General features: G+C 45.3%; 1 protein-coding gene across 11 annotated transcripts in view; it reads left to right on the forward strand.

The window, feature by feature from the left end:
• Positions 1–7635: 7635 nt before the first annotated feature.
• The window catches only part of ANKRD44 (ankyrin repeat domain 44), a 141302-nt gene continuing 132071 nt past the window's right edge, over positions 7636–16866 (forward strand). For 9 of the 11 annotated variants that reach the window (XM_051623180.1, XM_051623188.1, XM_051623183.1 and 6 more), the window contains exon 1: positions 7637–7806. In XM_051623180.1, the coding sequence (XP_051479140.1) occupies positions 7780–7806 (27 nt within the window). In that variant the 5' untranslated portion in view covers positions 7637–7779. Of the gene's footprint in view, positions 7807–16866 lie in introns of all 11 variants that reach the window. The other 2 variants (XR_007889852.1, XM_051623187.1) reach the window with 1 other exon arrangement.

The raw sequence follows: 16866 nt of genomic DNA on the forward strand, positions 1-16866 counted from the left end.
GTTGTCAGAATTATTTTCTGATAGAAGAGTAAGAAACTCCTGTGAGTCAGTGGTGAGATGTGATCTTGCTTAAATTCTGCAGCAGAGTGTGGATAGGTTTTTTTCTGAGTGCAGAACCAACTCTTTCTAAGCCTGCCCCCCTCCCATTGATTCTGTGCCCCAAAGAGCCTGGTGTTTCTGCTTATTTTCAGAGCTGTGCTGGCTGTTCCTCTGGCCTTCTGCCATTTGTAGGCACATGGAGCTGAGACCCACCAACCCCTCCAGGTTGCAGATAAGCTTCTAGGCTCTGGCCTGTGACTGTTGGCTCTCTGCTGATTCCAGGTATTGCCACAGCAAAAAGGTGTATAATGGTGGTTTCTGATTTATCTTCTTTGAAGAATTTGGATGTCTCAGTTTCAGCATGGTCTGTGATGCTCCAACTAGACTGAGGTAAGCTGGTACCATAATACATGTATCCTTTGTTCCCCCAGCTTTGTTCTTCTGAAAAGTCATAAATTCTCATCTAGCTTTTAGTGTACTCTGATATTTTTATGGTTTGCTTCACAGACCTTAATTTTGCAAAGTTCTAGTGTAGTGTCCCCTTTTTGTAAGGGAATCTCTAAGGGAATAAGAGAACAGGATGTTGTATATTTAACCATATAGCAATGTTGTATATTTAACCATACAGTCTGTTAGGCTGATTTGTTTCCATTAGTTTTCATCCAGCAGATCTGAAATTAATCCAGACTTCCAGCATTCCTCCAAAAATAATGTTACTGACACCTCCTGTCACATCATTCTCCCCACAGAGCTTTTGGCCACATAGCTTCTCTGATGGAAGGGAAAAAACCCTCCCTTTGGATTATGAGCTAGACTCCAACATCAGAGAGAAAACTATCCAAGTGCTGCTCCCTCTTTGGTGGCAACTGCACATTAGTGGCCGTGTACTTCCACACCCCTTCTAATTAAATGCAGCTTTGAGGGTGGGATTGTTTTTCTTCATTGTGTGATTTGGAGAATGAACTTTGAAGGCTGTGAAAAATATAGTTGAGTTTGGAGAGTTTGCAGAACAGTCCCAAGTCTTACCTGGCTTTTAGAGTTGGTGTTGGACTTAGGTCCTAGCAGAGGCTCAAACATAGGCCCTTTCTTCCCCTCTGTGCACCCAGAATGGATTGATATGGATTCCTAGCAAATTTAGCTCATGCAATGCTTCTCAGTTCTTAGACTGCGACCTTGGACAACGGACCTGGTTGTTTTTTTCCAAAATTACTCTGTGTCAGCTGATAGATTTCAACATTGCTGGCATGCATCCATCAGCTTTACCTAGTACCAGACAGAAGCAAAGATTTTGCAGGTACTGGGAGGTAAAGAGACCAAAGACATGAAATCTTCTTGTATTAAAATAGTTATGATATCCTGATGCAACTGATTAAAATTTGGTATTTTGTGTTAGAGCAATAGTTCAATAAAGTTGATCTTGAGGATGAAAATAAAAAAGATACTTCAAAGCTAGGTATTACGAATAACTAATTGCTGTAGGTTATTTAGGTGAAGTGAGTGTATAAAGAGAGGTTGTTGTAGTGTCCATTTGAACTGTCAAATGGCTCATTAGATAAATCCAATTTTGTACAATTACCTGATACTGCACTCAGGTGTACACAGGATGTTTCAATGTAACAGGAATCCTACCCCCGGAGATGGTTTGCTGAATTCTTTAAAGGTCAGGCATACTTAAAAATGTGAATCAGGGGAAAAGGAAGATTTAGATTAAAAAAGAATACTTTAAAGCTGCTGAGTCACTTCAGACTGTGGGTACTGGAAGGTACTGCTTTTGAAGTCCAAAGATTTGTGCTGAGTTGGGGGGACAGGTAGGATTGGAACACTTTAAAATCATATGCTTAGACTATACACAAGAAAGACTTAAACATACTTTTCTCATGTCTTCTGTTTTCTCTCATGTTTCCCCTAGAAGATTAACAGTGCAGGAGATTTAAGACTAATGAGGTAGGAGATTTAAGATATTGTATATACCCATAAATGGAATAGGGCTGAGAACAGAAAATTTAAATACTGAACTTTCCTCTCACTAACTTGGTTTTACTCATCCTATTTTTCCCCTTATTTCCTTTTCTTCTTTTCTAAGTCTAGTACCTTAGCAGCAGTTGGTATGAAGTGTTGTGGTACAGAGTCCAGACTTAATAGGCAAGCCAGCAGCTCCATAGGAGCTTTTTTTCTTCTTGTGTGTTTTGGGTTTTTTGTTCTTGTTGTTGTTTCTGTTGAAAACTTAAATAAGAATCACATAACTTGGTATTTTCCAGGAAAGAAGAACAGGAGATAAAAGTAAAAACTCCCAAAAAACAGTAAAGCAACCCAGATCTTTCTGGCCCTCCTTATGTGATACAAGGCAGCAAGAAGTAAGAGTTTTTCTTCTTCCCTCTTAGAACTCCTCCCCTGATAGGTGGACACCTACAAGAGACGTGCTAGTTAAGACCAACTGTAAGAACACCTTAAAATATGGGGGAGTGTTTATTCCTTTTTGGTTAACACAGCAGAAGGCTGCAATAGTTATGATCTCAGCTTCAAATTCAGAGTTTCCAGTTGTATGTCTAAGCCTCTCTGTGCATTAACTGCATGGCTGTGAGAGTGTCATCAGTAAGTGTTTGAAATTAGAGGAGGTCTGTGCCTGGATAGGAGGAGGTACTGCCAAGATCTCCTCTTCTCCCCTCTCTGCCCTTGTCAGTGGATTGATTCATTTTGTTTGATTCCCTCCCGCCCTGTGTAAATATTAAACAGCTAGATCTAGGAGGAAAAAGAACTCAATGAGATAAAAATTATCTCTCCTGGGGGGAAAAAATAATCAAATAAATTCCACCTTGAGAAAATAAATGATACTAAAACAGAAGGGAGAAGACTTTGAGAAGGCAATGACAGGCAGCTTAAAACATCTGAGGTGACTGCCCCCCTGTCACCCTGTGTGCTGAAGCAGTGCAGGAGGGGGAGATGGTGACAACAATAATTAGTTACCATCTCTGGTGTTTCGTTTGCCCAGTCTCCTACTGTGGCCTATGTTTGCCCTTCTATTTCAAATTCACACAGCTCTGTGTGGTTTTGCTTGTTTCAACCACTTCAGTATCATAATGATGCTTATACATCACTCTAATCTGACTCTTACCTAGTCTGTAAGGGGGAAGAAAGCCCAGCACGGTGTTTATGTGCTGCTGTTAGAGGACAGGCAATAGGTAGAGAGCAGAGGTGTGCTGGATACATGAAGTCGTCAGAAATTGTTAGATAAGCAGTGTGTCTTCTGCCATCAGTCCTGTCTTACATCCATGCTCTAGAGTGGAGAATAAACACTGCTAAGGAATATGCTGACTGTATTTACTTCAGCTTTCTTCACGAGGCAGGAGCCAAACACACTTCTAGGAACAATTGCAGCCCCCATCTGTGAGTGATCATCCTGTTTAAATACAGCAGCAGACCTGACTTTGCAGAGCAAAAGAGAGCCGAGCCCTTCCTCTGCCGCTGCTGCAGGCGGAGCAGGAGCAGGGAGGAGGGTGGAGGTGCAGGCTTTTGGCTGCCTTAAAGCGACCACATCCTGCTAGGCTGCGGAAACGTCAGACTGATGTAGAGATCTGTCTGTCTGAGATGTAAGAGCACTTGTGGGGATCCAGCAGATAGTTTGCAGAGGTGTTTGTACTGCTGCAGGAGGAACAGCGGCGGAGGGAGAACTGATCTCCTCTGCTCAGTCTGTTCACCCACTTCCCGCCCTCAACCCGGGTCTCTGTAGCATTTAAGTACAGTGCACATGGATTTATTTCAATATGGTTGCCTTCATTTCCTCTGGTGCAGGTGCTAGCTACTGTTTTCCTGATGCTGCATGGGAAGGCTAACACTGAGTCGTGGTGGCAGAGCAATGCTCAGAGCAGTAGTCAGTGGTCTTTACCCGAGATCCTTCCCCAGCTGTGTCAGACTGCTGCATGTCACAAGGTGGGAGAATTTCCTTGTACAAGCAGGAAGCCAGGCTGGGTCGCTCACCCAGGAATGCTGTGGTGTGAGTGAGAATCGATTGTGAGTCCCTCAAGTCCTAAGTCAGCACACAAACTAAGACTTGCAATATTACAGCATGTGAAAGCAGCATGTGAGATCGAAACAAAGGGCAGGTTGTGTGTGATGGTGCTTGAGTTCTGTTGAAGTAACCTGCTTAAATCCTTGCGTGCCTGGGAGTTTTACTAGCCCAAGTGGGTACAAGAATGCTAAGTGCTTTCCTGACACAAAATCTGAATGAGGAAGTGGTTCATGCATGTACGACTGCTAACAGCAAATGGCATTCATCCAGTTTCAGATGGAACTGAAGAAACTTTGGTTTTGCTGGGGCCAAAAAAAAAAAGGCAGAGGCCTGCTGTAGTGGCCCAGTATGCTACAGAGCCCTATTGTGTTGCAGCTAGAAGACAAAGAAGTCTTGAGTATGTGGGTTCATGTTCTTATTTTGCATTTTAAAATATGTTATGGGAAAGTGTTTGTGTTTCATAGAAAAGTTGAGCTGGATATGCTGAATCCTCTCAGGATCAGGCATGGGTGAGTAAGGAACAAATGCACTAGCCATCTTTAGAGGGTTTCTTTCTGCTTCCCTGTCAGAGGCCCAATGTAGCCTAAGAGCTTTTCCCTTTCCAAATACAGCTTTAATCCAAGGTGACAATATCTGTCAAGTTCAAGTGTATTCTCATTGAGGCTGTTATACACCTGCTTTGGTGGGACTTGTTCATGTCTCAGTATGGAAAGTCAACGCTGTAGGTTTGAGAGTTGCAGGTGTGATCTTTACTGGAAAAAATAGCTCTGGATACAAATGTCTTTGTGCCTGTTCTTACCAAAACCAGACACTTGAGCCTACTGCATTGTTTCACATGAAAATGTGCTATGAAATTACTGCTGTGTGCCAGTCAAGGCTAAGAAGTTGTTGAGTAAAACAGCTTAGAAAAGAAAGTTGATTCTGCGTGGTAAGTCAGAAGCCTGCAGCATAGTTATTTGCACTATTTTGTGAACAGGAGAGGAAGACATTGTACTTCCAGAGAAATCTTAGTCTCCTTTACTGTGATGCTAATTATTGTAGCACTCTGACTCGTCTTGCCAGCTGGTGCAAAATGACACTTTAAATGGACATTGTAAATATAATTGCTAAAATCTCTCCAAACTGAGTACTACCCTGTTAATACAGGATGTGAACACTTTCTGTTATCCTGTACACCCCAGGGGGACCTTCCCAAGGAGCAGCATCCTAGATGGTTGGCACTTCCAGATACCATCCTCCTGGGCCTGGGAAAGAGAGCTGGTATGAGACTGTGCTTGTTGGGTACAAAAAACTTCAGAAAAATATTTTAACACTAGCTTCTATCTAGACAAATTATTTACTGCCAAGGAACGAGGCCCCTACTACGTCAGCAGATTTCCATTCACATTATGTACTGTCAGCTCAGCTCCCTGACAGGAGCTTGTCAGGGCTCCCAAAGAAAGTACAGGGGTTTGTAGCAGATTCTTAGGCCGGGAAGTGAGTGGAACACAGAGCAAATATAAAAATAATTTGCCTTATCCACCAAGTTTAACTGCAGGCAAAATGCTATGGTGAATGCTAAGTCCTTGGAAATAGGCCTTTACAATGGGAAATAACAAACCAGACCTTTCCTTATAATGCTGAAAGTTCCCTACATTTCCCACTCTTTTTTTTTGCTTGCTCTCAGCTGGAAGCTAACTTCTGCTTACTTCTGACCTTGGTGTGGTGAGCGTGTGTTTCACCAGAGCCTGGAAGCAGACTGTCAAGGCAGAATTTCTGGTTTGAGTCAGTGGGACACAGAAGGGCTCTGGTTCACAGTGCCCAGCAGTGCAGGGCTGCCAACTGCCCTTCTTGGTGCGTGGATGGACGGGCAGCAAATCTGCTGGTGTGACCATAAAGCTTCTCTGTGTCCTGGCACAGCAAAGACCTTAAGGGGTGAAGATTATAAAAGGAAAAACTGCCTGAGTTCATACATTCTGAACAAGAACTGGATTCTCTGTTGCTGCTTTTTTATTTTTTCTTTCAAAGACTGATTTATGCTGTTTTTCTGTCAAGACCACTTTAAAATGGGTAGAGTCAAAATGTGTTGTAACTTGTATGTTATTTTTACTCCCCATTTATAATGATGCCTCAGAAAGCCTGAAACCAACACCTGTTTCCTTCTTGGATACTTTTTCTTCCATAGAAGACACTTCCCTTTTTTTAAAACTACTTAAAGTCACCCTGTTCTGTAATCAAGAGCTGAAAAGTCATAAATCACAGTTACATTGGATGTGTCACAGGGTAGAGGAGCTTGTTGCTGCAGAATCTAACTTGTGAGGAAATACCTGGCCTCTTTGTGCAACACGGAGGGGGGGAAGAGACAATCTTTAGTCCTTTGCTCTTAGGTTGCATGTTCTTGGAAAAATGTAATTGCCCTCATTACCTTCATCATGTTTGTAACTCCAGTTGCTGTGCATTGTGCCAATGATTTTAATCAAATAACATGCTCCAGGGAGTCATCTCATCAACTCTGATGGGAAAGAAAGGATTTACCCCTTCATGCTTTTGTTTTTTTCCTTCTTCCCCCTCACCCCCCATTATATGCTTGGCTGTGCAGTCTGGCTCTGGTGCTCAAGCACTACTGACAGCCAGATATGCAGGTGGACCTGAAGTGTCACCCAGGTCAGTTCAACAGAATGTCGGATTATGCTAATTTTCCTCTGCAGGACAGGGCAGGGACTGCATGGCTTGATTGCCAGCTTATTTACAGAGAAGGACAGTTTACCTGAGGTGCTAGTCTTTGAAAAGTGAAATATTATATTGAGCATGAAAAGATTTGAACGTGCCAGGAGTTACCAGATTCTTGCAAGGCAGCTGTTAAACCGTATCATCCAAAAAGAGGTAACAAATTCCAGAAAGACTTGATGTCAGGTCTGGCCTTCCCTCTAACAGTTGTGCCTGTTTGACAGGATTTGACAAACACACCTTACGTGGGTTTGGAATAGCATGTTCTCCGCTTTCCCTCAGTGTGGGGGGAACCAAAGCGGGTGTGAAGACCCGGCTCCTGTTGGCAGCGGAGCCAGGAGCACAGAGCCGGCCGGGGCCGTGGCCAGGGCTGCTCCGCAGGCAGCCCCTCCGCGGCGGGAACAGGGGCTCCCTCAGGCTGCTCCCCGCACCAGCTGCCACAGCCTCCCTCGGGCCGCTGACAGGACCCGGCACCACCGCACCCTGCGGGGACCCGGGCGCTCGGCTTTCGGCTCCTTCAGGCTCCAGGCGGGCAGCAGCCCAGCCCCCCCGCCTCTCGCCCGCCGCCGGTGCCCCCGAGGCCCCACCGGGCCAGGCCGCCGGTCAGGGCCGCCCCCCGGGGCGGGTCCGGGCGGCGGGGCAGGCCCGGCCGGGGACGGTGCCGGAGCTCGGCCCGGCCCCCGCGGTGCCCTGCGGGGCGGGGGCGCCCGGAGCCCCCGGGGCGGCCCCGCTCCTGGCTCCGCGCAGGCAGCGCCGGCCGGCGGGAACAAAGGCGGCGGCAGGCGGCGGTGACGGCGCGGCCCGAGCCAGGCAGCCCGGCCTCCCCTGCTTCCTGGGCCGGGCCGGGCCGGGCTGGGCTGGGCGAGGCGAGGCGGCCTCCCCTCCCCTCCCCGCCCCGCCCCGCCCCGCCGGCGCGGAGCTGAGCAGAGCGGAGCGGAGCGGAGCCTCCGCCGCCGCAGAGCGCCGGTCGCGGGGCGCCCTCGCCGCCCGTCGCAGGAGCTGGATGTGCGGGGGAGAAGCTGCGCAGGATGGCAGTGCTCAAGCTCGCCGACCAGGTGGGCACGGCGGGGCGGGCGGGAAGGAGCGGGGCGGCGCTGCCCCCCGCAGCCCCAGGCTGCGCGGCAGCCGCCCCGGCCCGCCTGAGCCTTGTGCGGGGCGGCCGGGGCAGCGGGGCAGGCCGGGCGGAGAAGCGGCAGCCGGGGGCTCGGCGGGGCCCGGAGCCGAGGAGGCTGCGATCCCCCCTTCCCCGGCGGCGCCGCCGCTCGCCCTGTGGTGCCGGCTCCCGCTGCTTCGCCTTCCCTCCCGGCGGACACTGTCTGTGTGCGGGGCCGGGGTGCGGGGCTGTTGCCGCCTCAGGGCTCGCCGCCCGCCCTCAGCCGCGCTGCCTCTGCTGAGATCCTGACAGCTCCCGTCGGCGGGCTGGGACCGAGGTGGATGTTACATCGTTTCGAAAGGCCTCTCGGCTCAGCTTTTCCTTCCTGGGGATTTCTCCCTCCTTTCGTTGCTGTGCCCTAAGTATAAATTAATTTTCCTGTTGCCTTTTAACTTAGGAAGATCGTGTTCGGGGTAGCTGTCGCCGTTGTTCGCAGGCTAGTAGGAAAAGACCCTTAGATCGTGTTAAATTTAGCAATGGGCAGACAGCTGTAATCAGTATTAAAGTCCTCCTTATCGCTGGTAGTTAAAAGCATTTAAAAATATTTAGTAAATTGATATTATGGCTCCCACATGCTGATTTATCCGCATACTCAACCAACTGTTACACATTTTGCGTGCTTTAATCTGCTATTTTTAATCTAACGTGGTCTGCCTGTGATCTGCAGCGTGGGTGTCCTGCAAGCCTCAGCCCTTCCTGTTGGGTTCAGAAGGACTGTCTGCAGCCAGCCCCTCTCCAAATACCCCTTACTTATAGATCACAAGCCTCCCTTACAGTCTAATTATGCTTTTCTAAGAAAATCTCCCTCGTGCACAGAGCTCCTGCATAGCACACTGAGAAGTTTTGAAAGCAAAAAGGAAAAAGCTGCTTCTAAAGTAAAAATGTCACTGTGTGACCAAGCACAGTCCATAAGGCATTTTCGTGTGTAGCAGAAGGCAGTGTCTATGAACCGTCTCCTGACATGTCCCTCAAACATTGTCATCTTTAGATGTGGTGCTTGTGACGGACAAAAAGTTTCACACCATGAGGCTTCACTACCCTGTGGTGCACAGACTGAGTCTCATTAATAAGGAGATTCAGGTAGGATCTGCGTATTAAAAACTCCAAACAGGCAGCATCAGTATTAAAAATATATGCATTACTGGGAACCAAAATGGTACCATTTTAGCGCTTTTCACATGTTTAATGAAGCCTTTGAATTTACTGCCTTCAGTTTTTAAACCTTTGCTGAAATCAAAGGATTTTGCTGCAGCAGCAGAAGTCAAAACAGGTTTAAGTTAAGTGAATCATGTCTCAAGGAAGTCTGTATTGCTATAAAAAACAACTATAGGCTGTTGTCTTAGCCTTCTTACTTTTATTCTCTTCTGAGAACCCTCAAAGCTGAGGGACAAGGCTCTTTGGAGCTGCCATTATGCCCTTGCAGTGTGCCTGCTTTGGGGATGCTCAAAATACTGGTGGATGCTTGTGGTGGTTCCTGGTCAGGCTGTGTCCTGGGACGTGATATGACAGGCTGATAGTTTTTCTTTGTGGGCATGTGTCTTCTGTCATTTATGAAGGGATATGTTGGTCTACCTGTACTCATCCTCCTGGATTTATCTTAATTTTCTTCAGTTTCTTCACCAGATCTTTTTCTTTCACTTCTGAGAGACTGGAGAAGGGGAAAGAGATGTTCAAAGCTGGCTGTGGTGCTTCCTCTTAAACTGGGTGCAGAAGGCTGTCTGTGCCTGTTGCTGTGTATTCAGAGGCATTGCCGGCAGCCTTTTCCCTCCAGCATGCAGCCCGAGCAGCTGTTACCAAGGCAGTGGGGCTGTGCACCCTGCAGCAGCAGCTTTGTCTGCATCAGGCCAAGCTGTACTTTTCATCTATGTCAGGTTTGAAGAGCGCTGTCCCACCTCTAACTAAAAGAGACACAGTAGCAGCAGCCCCACAGGTTTTATAGATAGACCCAGGCAAAACTGGGGTGAAGCTGGGACAAAGAATGATGTGCGTGGGAAGATTTGCATTCCTGTAACAACTCCTGCCAGTGCTCTGACTCGCTGAGGCTGTGGCAGCAGCCTTCTGGGTTTCTTCCTGCTTTTGAGGATCGAGGCAATTGTGGCAGCGATAACTCGCAGCGATTCAGGAAACCGTTTCCTTTTCCCCGGACACCAGAGGCCACAGCAGGCCTTGTGCTTGCAGCCTCCTGCAAGGAGAATCACAGCCCACAGGACGTGGCACACCATGTGTACCTGCAGCTGTTGGGACCTGGGCTGCTGGGAGTGTGGGCTGCTTTTCTGCACAAGTGTGAAGTCTGGTTCAGGTCTTAGTTGTGATGCTCAAGAGAGGCTGGCTCCAAAACAGAGACCTCTCTCCTCTGCCAGTCATTGTAAGTTCTGTAGCACATGGTTCCTTTGGTTCCATGACTTTGTTGACCAGTGAGGAGAACTTTGTGTAGGAGAAGACTAAAGAACCCCCTCACTGAGAGTTTAAACATATGTTTTCTCTAAGTGACCTGTTTCCTCCTTGTCTCCATTCTTGGCTTCTCGTAACAACTACATCTAACAGCACATAGAGTGTTCAGACAGATGAGAAATTCATCAACATTATTTCTCATAGAGACTTTGAAGACAGTCAGACTTCCATTTTTGCTTCTTTTTTGGTATAACAGAAAGGTGCTAGCATATTGCTATGCTTGTCCTTCAAAGAGATTATTGGTGCTTTTGGCTGCCTTCACTCCTTAGGTAGGAGAGCTTAGTTTAAGAGTTCAGCATTAGTGTAAGTTACATGAATTTGCTTCCAGTCCTGGTAATTGCTAGCTGATCAGTTGGGCCACTATGAACTTTTATATCATTTAACCACAGGAAGTGTGTTCTACCATCGTTCACTTCTGCATGCGTTTCTTCCAGGCCTTCTTTCTTCAGTAACCCCCCACTAGCCACTTTTGAATGACAAAATGTTAGGCTGAAACAACCTAAGATAATTCATAAAACGTATTAAATTCCTAGGATTGTAATATTTGTCAGTGGTGGTATGTCTGTGCAATTATAAATGTTCTGATGTTTTAAATATTTCAGTTGTCATATACAAATATTGCAAAACTTACTCTAAATCTTAAAATTTATCTTTTCCTTTTTTTTTTACCATCTGTGCAGCGAATGTTGATTAGAGAAAGCATGCAAACTGCTTTAAGGACCCAAAAATAAATTTATCCTTTCAGTTCCAAGAACAATTGCTGCTCATCCAGTTTATTAGTTGTACCTTTTCCATTTTCATAAGTGTTAGCATTTTTTGTGAGGGTGCAATTGTATCTGATAAAAACCTTTACATTTAAGCTGGATTTGAGAAGGAGCAGAAGACAAGTGCTTCAACAAGTGTGTGAGCAGAGGCTTCAGCTGTGGGTTGAAAGCTGACACAGCCTGAGCCTGGCTCTGCACGTGTGACAGGGACTGAAAACCCTTGCTGTGCCCCTTGGGTACTGTTTGAGGAAACCTACTTGCTGCAGCTCTTCATTCCTTTCTGTATTTTGAGTTGCCATTCCCTCCTCATAAGTCTCCCTTCCCCTTTGCCAAAGCTCTCCAAAGGCAAAAGTATTTTTTTTTGTTTTGTTTTTTACTTTTGTGGCTGCTTTTTGAGCTCAAAAAAAAGTAGTTGTTGCCTGGACCTATCTCTCCTTTCCTCTGAGTAAGCAGCAGATGCAGGGTGCTTTCTGCAGCCACTCTCCCTGCCTGCAGTGCATTGAAACAGCTTATTCTTCATGCTTGCACCAAGTAACCTGGTTTCTTGAGAACTGTTGGTTTGCCACTTGCGAACTTTTCAAGAGAAGGCGTGTTAGTCAAAGTCCTGCTGTGTGTGCTTTCAATCTTCATGGTTTCCATTGGTGGTTCTGGGCAGCCCTGTCAGCACTCTGTTGAGAGAGTAAAATATCTTAAAATATTTCTCTATGTAAACTTCTCCGAGGTAGCTTTTGGAAAATTATTTCTGAAGAATATAAGTTTCTGTAGTGTCTCCATCTCATTTCCATCTCCATTGCCACCTGAGGCCCTCTTTGCAGGACTGCCAGCAGTGCCTGCAGGTTGTCCCTGCAGCTAACTGTGTCCTCTTTTTCCTGTTTAAAGCCAACAAAGTCACTGGGTGCGTGGCTGTGTTTGATCTGAGATGCCACCTCCCTGCCTTCACAGGCCTGGACACAAATGTGCCCATCGTGCTGCATGGGAGCAGCTTGAGTGTGGGGATGCCCTGCTTGTTGATGTCTGTCAGAGGCTGATGCAAGCTGTCTCCTGCCTACTTGTTGATTATAGTTGTGCGTGTTCACAGGGGATGTGTATCATTCTGTCTTTGAAAGACGTTGAGAATGTTTGCTGTAAACAAACATAAACTGGGAATTTACCTAGAGGTGAAACCTGTGTAGCTGCTTTTAAGAGATGGTCATGCTTGGTGTTTTTGTGCCTGCACTGCCAAATTTTGTAGGAAGCTTGCTGTAAATCTGAGTCAGCTACAGACTCTGGCTAGCCTTGAGCCAGTGCACCTCAGCAGTTAAAAATTTACCGGGACTTCAGTGTCACCGGCTCAGGCCCTGTATGTTTAAAACAGCAAAATTATTTCTAAGCTACCCTTACAAGAATGCCTATGCATGCATGTGGGTAATGTAGCCCAGATAAATGGTTAGTGTGTGCACTTAGGCTGCTATTAACTGCAAAACCTCATCCTGTCTCCTGTTTTTTTCCTTGTAGTCCTTGATTGCTGAGAATAATGCAGTGTGACTAGAACTGAAAGGACCATTTCTCACCCTCCCTTTCCCAAATGTTTTCCTGTGTTTGACAGTTCTTCACTGATCATCAGGATCCTTTTTATTATGGTCACAGAGAAACAGCATTAAACAGATGTTTAAATAATTTTAAACAGATGTCAAAGATCATAAAAATTGATTGGACGGAGGCTGGACTTGCATCTGAATAGACTTAAGACCAGAATGAATGCAGCAATAACAAATAATCTAACAAAACCAACTACATTTCAAAACGATGGTGTGTCTTTAACTTATTTCAGAACCATTCAATTGACAAAGCTGTCTTCCTGTGCATCCTTTCTGTCTGACAAGAAAAAGCATCTGAGAAGATGCCCCTGAATCTGCTGTGTAAAATAGGAGTAATGAACCTGTGCCCTGTGGCCACAGCCAGCTCCTGGGTTAATCTTACACGGCATGAGGTTCCACAATTCCTCCCTTCCTCATATTATTGCTGGATAATACTAAGGTGTATACTAATTTGCAGGCTTTCAAGCCATTTTGAAAGGGCTAACAGCAAGGATGAGATAATCAGTTTTAGTATAAAATACTCAGGTGGCCGCAAAACAAACGTTACTGTGGGGAAGGACGAAGGAGGAATTGACTCACCAGAGTGTTTCTCTCTTATTTCTTGTGAAATTAAAATGTGGTTGCACCAAAATAGCTCCACTGTGGCAGCCATTGGCTTTCTAGAGCTGAGATGTTCCTAGGGATGCTGTACATACTGTGAGATGTCACTCTGTGTGTTTTAAAATAAAGTGAAAACTTTGAAAAAAATACGTACCAGCATTCCTGCCATGTTCAGACCTGTAGGAATGATGACTGCTGCCATCTGGGATAGATGGCACCTGAGCTCTGACACAGAATCATACAATAATTTAGGTTGGAAAAGATCTTTAAGATCATCAGGTCCAACTGTAAACCTAAAGCTGCCAAGTCAACCATTAAACCAGGTCCCTACACATCTCTTAATGCCTCTAGGGATGGTCCTGTTTAGAGAAGGTGGGGGGGAAGCTTTGAGGTGCCAAAGAGAGCAGGATACAGGCTTGAAAAGGAAGCTGCTTGCTATTTTTGGTCATGGCTTCTGCCGTAAGTATCACTTTCTGATAGTTTTGTAGCTTGTTTCAAGGTAAACAAGAAGCACGTTAATCAGAATTTCTGGAGTGGTGAAGCATGCTCAAGCATATAATAGATATTTATTTAGCAGAGAAACCCTCCAGAAGTTTGCTGTTTGCTAGTAGTGGAAGGGTTTTGCAGTGGTTGCACCTAGATGCCTGCGCTGTTTTGAGGGGGTGTGTGCCTGTCATGTCAGGCTGCTAGTTTTCTTTAATTGCAGATGGCATCCAGAAAAACCTACCCTTCTGTGTGCATTTGAGGTGTGGCATTTTATCCCTGCAAGACAAGTGTCTTATGACCTCTTCCTGCTCATCTCCGAAATTAAGATGTGGTTGTCATGACTACGTTTAGTAGAGAAATAAATGTTCCTCCAGCTTGGGTGCTTGCGTAAGGGCTTGGTTTGAGCAAGGTGGTGTTTTTATCTGGATCCTTGCTGTGGTCTGGGAATAGAAGTGCCCGAGCTGCAGCCGGCTGGTCGCTGACCCAGCACTGCTGCTGGGCACTTTTAAGGGTTGTTTTGCTACACCTCTGTCTGACTGTAGTGAATCCTGGTTGCTTCTTGCTGGACAGGCAGAGAGCTGGACATGGTGCTATGGAAAGGGTTTCCCCACGTTGGCCCAGCACTCTGGGGTGTGTTCACCTAGAGGATTTGGGGCCAAGCGCCTTTGACTCTTCCTAAAGCTGTCCCCCTGACAGCAGATCTCTGACTGCTTGGGAATGAGCAGCTTACTCTTTAGGAGTTTCATGCTGTTTGTAGGCTTTGGCAATATTTGTACAAAATAGTTAATGCTTCCTCATATTATGATTTGAGGCTTCTTTTAAATATCTATCTTATAGATTTTTTTTTTTCTTTCAGTGGTACTAATAGAGGCTTTAGTGTCATAAGATGCCTGCAGGAACCAGACATTGTAGGTATAAGCCGATTAAGCAAATGTTTCAAAGTATATTCTGATAACACTGATAATTTCTTCTGGTTTTTTATTATTTTTTTCTTCCTGTGTGCCTGTGTATGTTGCCGAATATGCAGCTGAGCTAAACTTGCTGGCAGAATACCTCTGTATTTTAACCATTTAGGCTGCACGCTTATTAGCTGAAAAAATGTTGCATTTTCAGCTGTTTTTGTTCCCCCCCCCCCGAAGTACTTATCTGACATTTGTCACTTTATTTGTTAGCTGAAATGCTTGGGCTGGAACGTTCCCACAGCTGCTGTCTGTGGCTTCAGGTTTGTTTTAATTGCAGCACTAGATACATGTAGCAGCATGTTGTTGGAGTCCTTCGGCCTGGTGGTGGTTGGGAATCAAAGCATTACAAAATTACATTTAGAAGGGGGAAATTATTTTGCAGTTTTATCCATGGGTTTGAGGTCGTTACTGAAGTTTGCAAGGAGCTGGTCAACAAATTACAGCATTTAGTTGTGGCTAGGTAATTGTGACGTTCTGAAAAAGTATATGCTTTTTGATGACAGACATTTGCATGTGTTTTGCTTTTTGGGGAAGAAAAGTCTTTCCTGGCTGCAGATGTGCAGCCCAAAATGGAAGCTGTTTAATACATTTCTGCTGTGTAGTGCTGAACCTCCTAGCTTAGCACAGTCTCGTCTGCTTGATGTTTGTACTTTGTGTTATGAGCTGGTTCAATGTACGAACATGCATTTTTGTGCTGGAATTATTTGTAATGACTTGCTCGAAGAAAAGTACTTGGGGAGAACGCCCTCACAAAGTCCCTGCTTCCTTCCTGCAGCTGCATGCTACTGCATCTTTGTGAGGAAGCAAATGAAACCATAATGATTGACTTCTGCACATGTTCTTAGCAGATGAACCTGATGGCATCTCTTCACCGAGCTAAGGCTTTAGTGTTTTTGCCTAAAGGCGTTGGTTTCTTATGAAAAACCCATGTACTATTCAATTATATATGTGTAGGATTGCTTCAAGGACCACATGTTGATATGCTTAATGACACAGAAAGTCTGCAAATAATTGCTTGTGATGAATAATTTGCTGTTTAAGCGTTACCATTTCTATTCCGGTGTATTTTGTGATGCCATTACATGACCTGTTTTTTCCTCATCTCGCAGTCTTGCAAGTCTTGCAGACTTGTTGCTTGACCAAATATCTTTTGTTCATGCAAAAGCTTTAGCAAAATAGTTGTTTGGTAGCCACTGAGTTACATACCTCTATCTGATGTCTCTGTATGAAGCATTACCAGAAGTAGAGAGCATGAAACTCAGAGAAATTTTATACTAAAAAAGTAAAAATCAAGTATTGCTATCAATATAAGTGTATAAACTGAAGACAGCAAACAATTGCACTGTTAAATGCACAAGCTTTCACATTGTCACTATGATCAAATACTTTCTGGGAAAGGAAACTAGTGTGAACATTAATAAGCTTTTATATGCATTTTGTCATTAATAATGTAGGCAGTACCATTCGGATGGAGAACATAACCCATTTTATCATAGCATCACTTTAACATGATAGGCTCTTTGCCTTTCCAAGGTGATAGGGCTGCAAATTGCCCTCTGAAATCTCATCCTCAGATGAAGTTTGGCTTTCAGCTGCATTGAATCTAGACCAGTTTTGCAGGAGTATGGGAAAGCCATCTTATATTTATAGTAACATGCTGGTAGCTGCACCTGCCTTTCTGTATTTCTATAAATGAAGTTCATTTTTCCCATACTTTGACAAAGGTGGATGACATGTCCTTTTGACTAGAGTTTTCATTCTGTCCTTCGTAGGTGTTCGGCTTGTTGTTGTTGGTTTTGGTTTTGTTTGTTTTGGTTTGTTGTTATTTTCAATAAAGATTATCTCTTTTGTCTCCTGTGCAATGAAGCAGCACAGCAAAGCCGTGCCTGTTCTGTTGGGCCATGCAGGCAGTAGGAGCTGGGTCCACAGGCCACCAAGATGGGCTGGTGTCTCTGCTTGAGCCAGCCCTCTCCCATGTGAGCTGGTGCCAGCAGGCACATGGGATTTGGAAGCTAGAAGCCTGCAGTATTATGTGGTAAAACACTGATTTGCTCGGTGTGGCCTTTAGTTGTTTAACATGCCAAGGGTAAAAAAAACCCAACAAAAACCAAGATAACAAAGG

The sequence above is a fragment of the Apus apus genome, chromosome 6, assembly GCF_020740795.1.
Source record: "Apus apus isolate bApuApu2 chromosome 6, bApuApu2.pri.cur, whole genome shotgun sequence".
In the NCBI taxonomy this organism is placed as follows: domain Eukaryota; kingdom Metazoa; phylum Chordata; class Aves; order Apodiformes; family Apodidae; genus Apus; species Apus apus.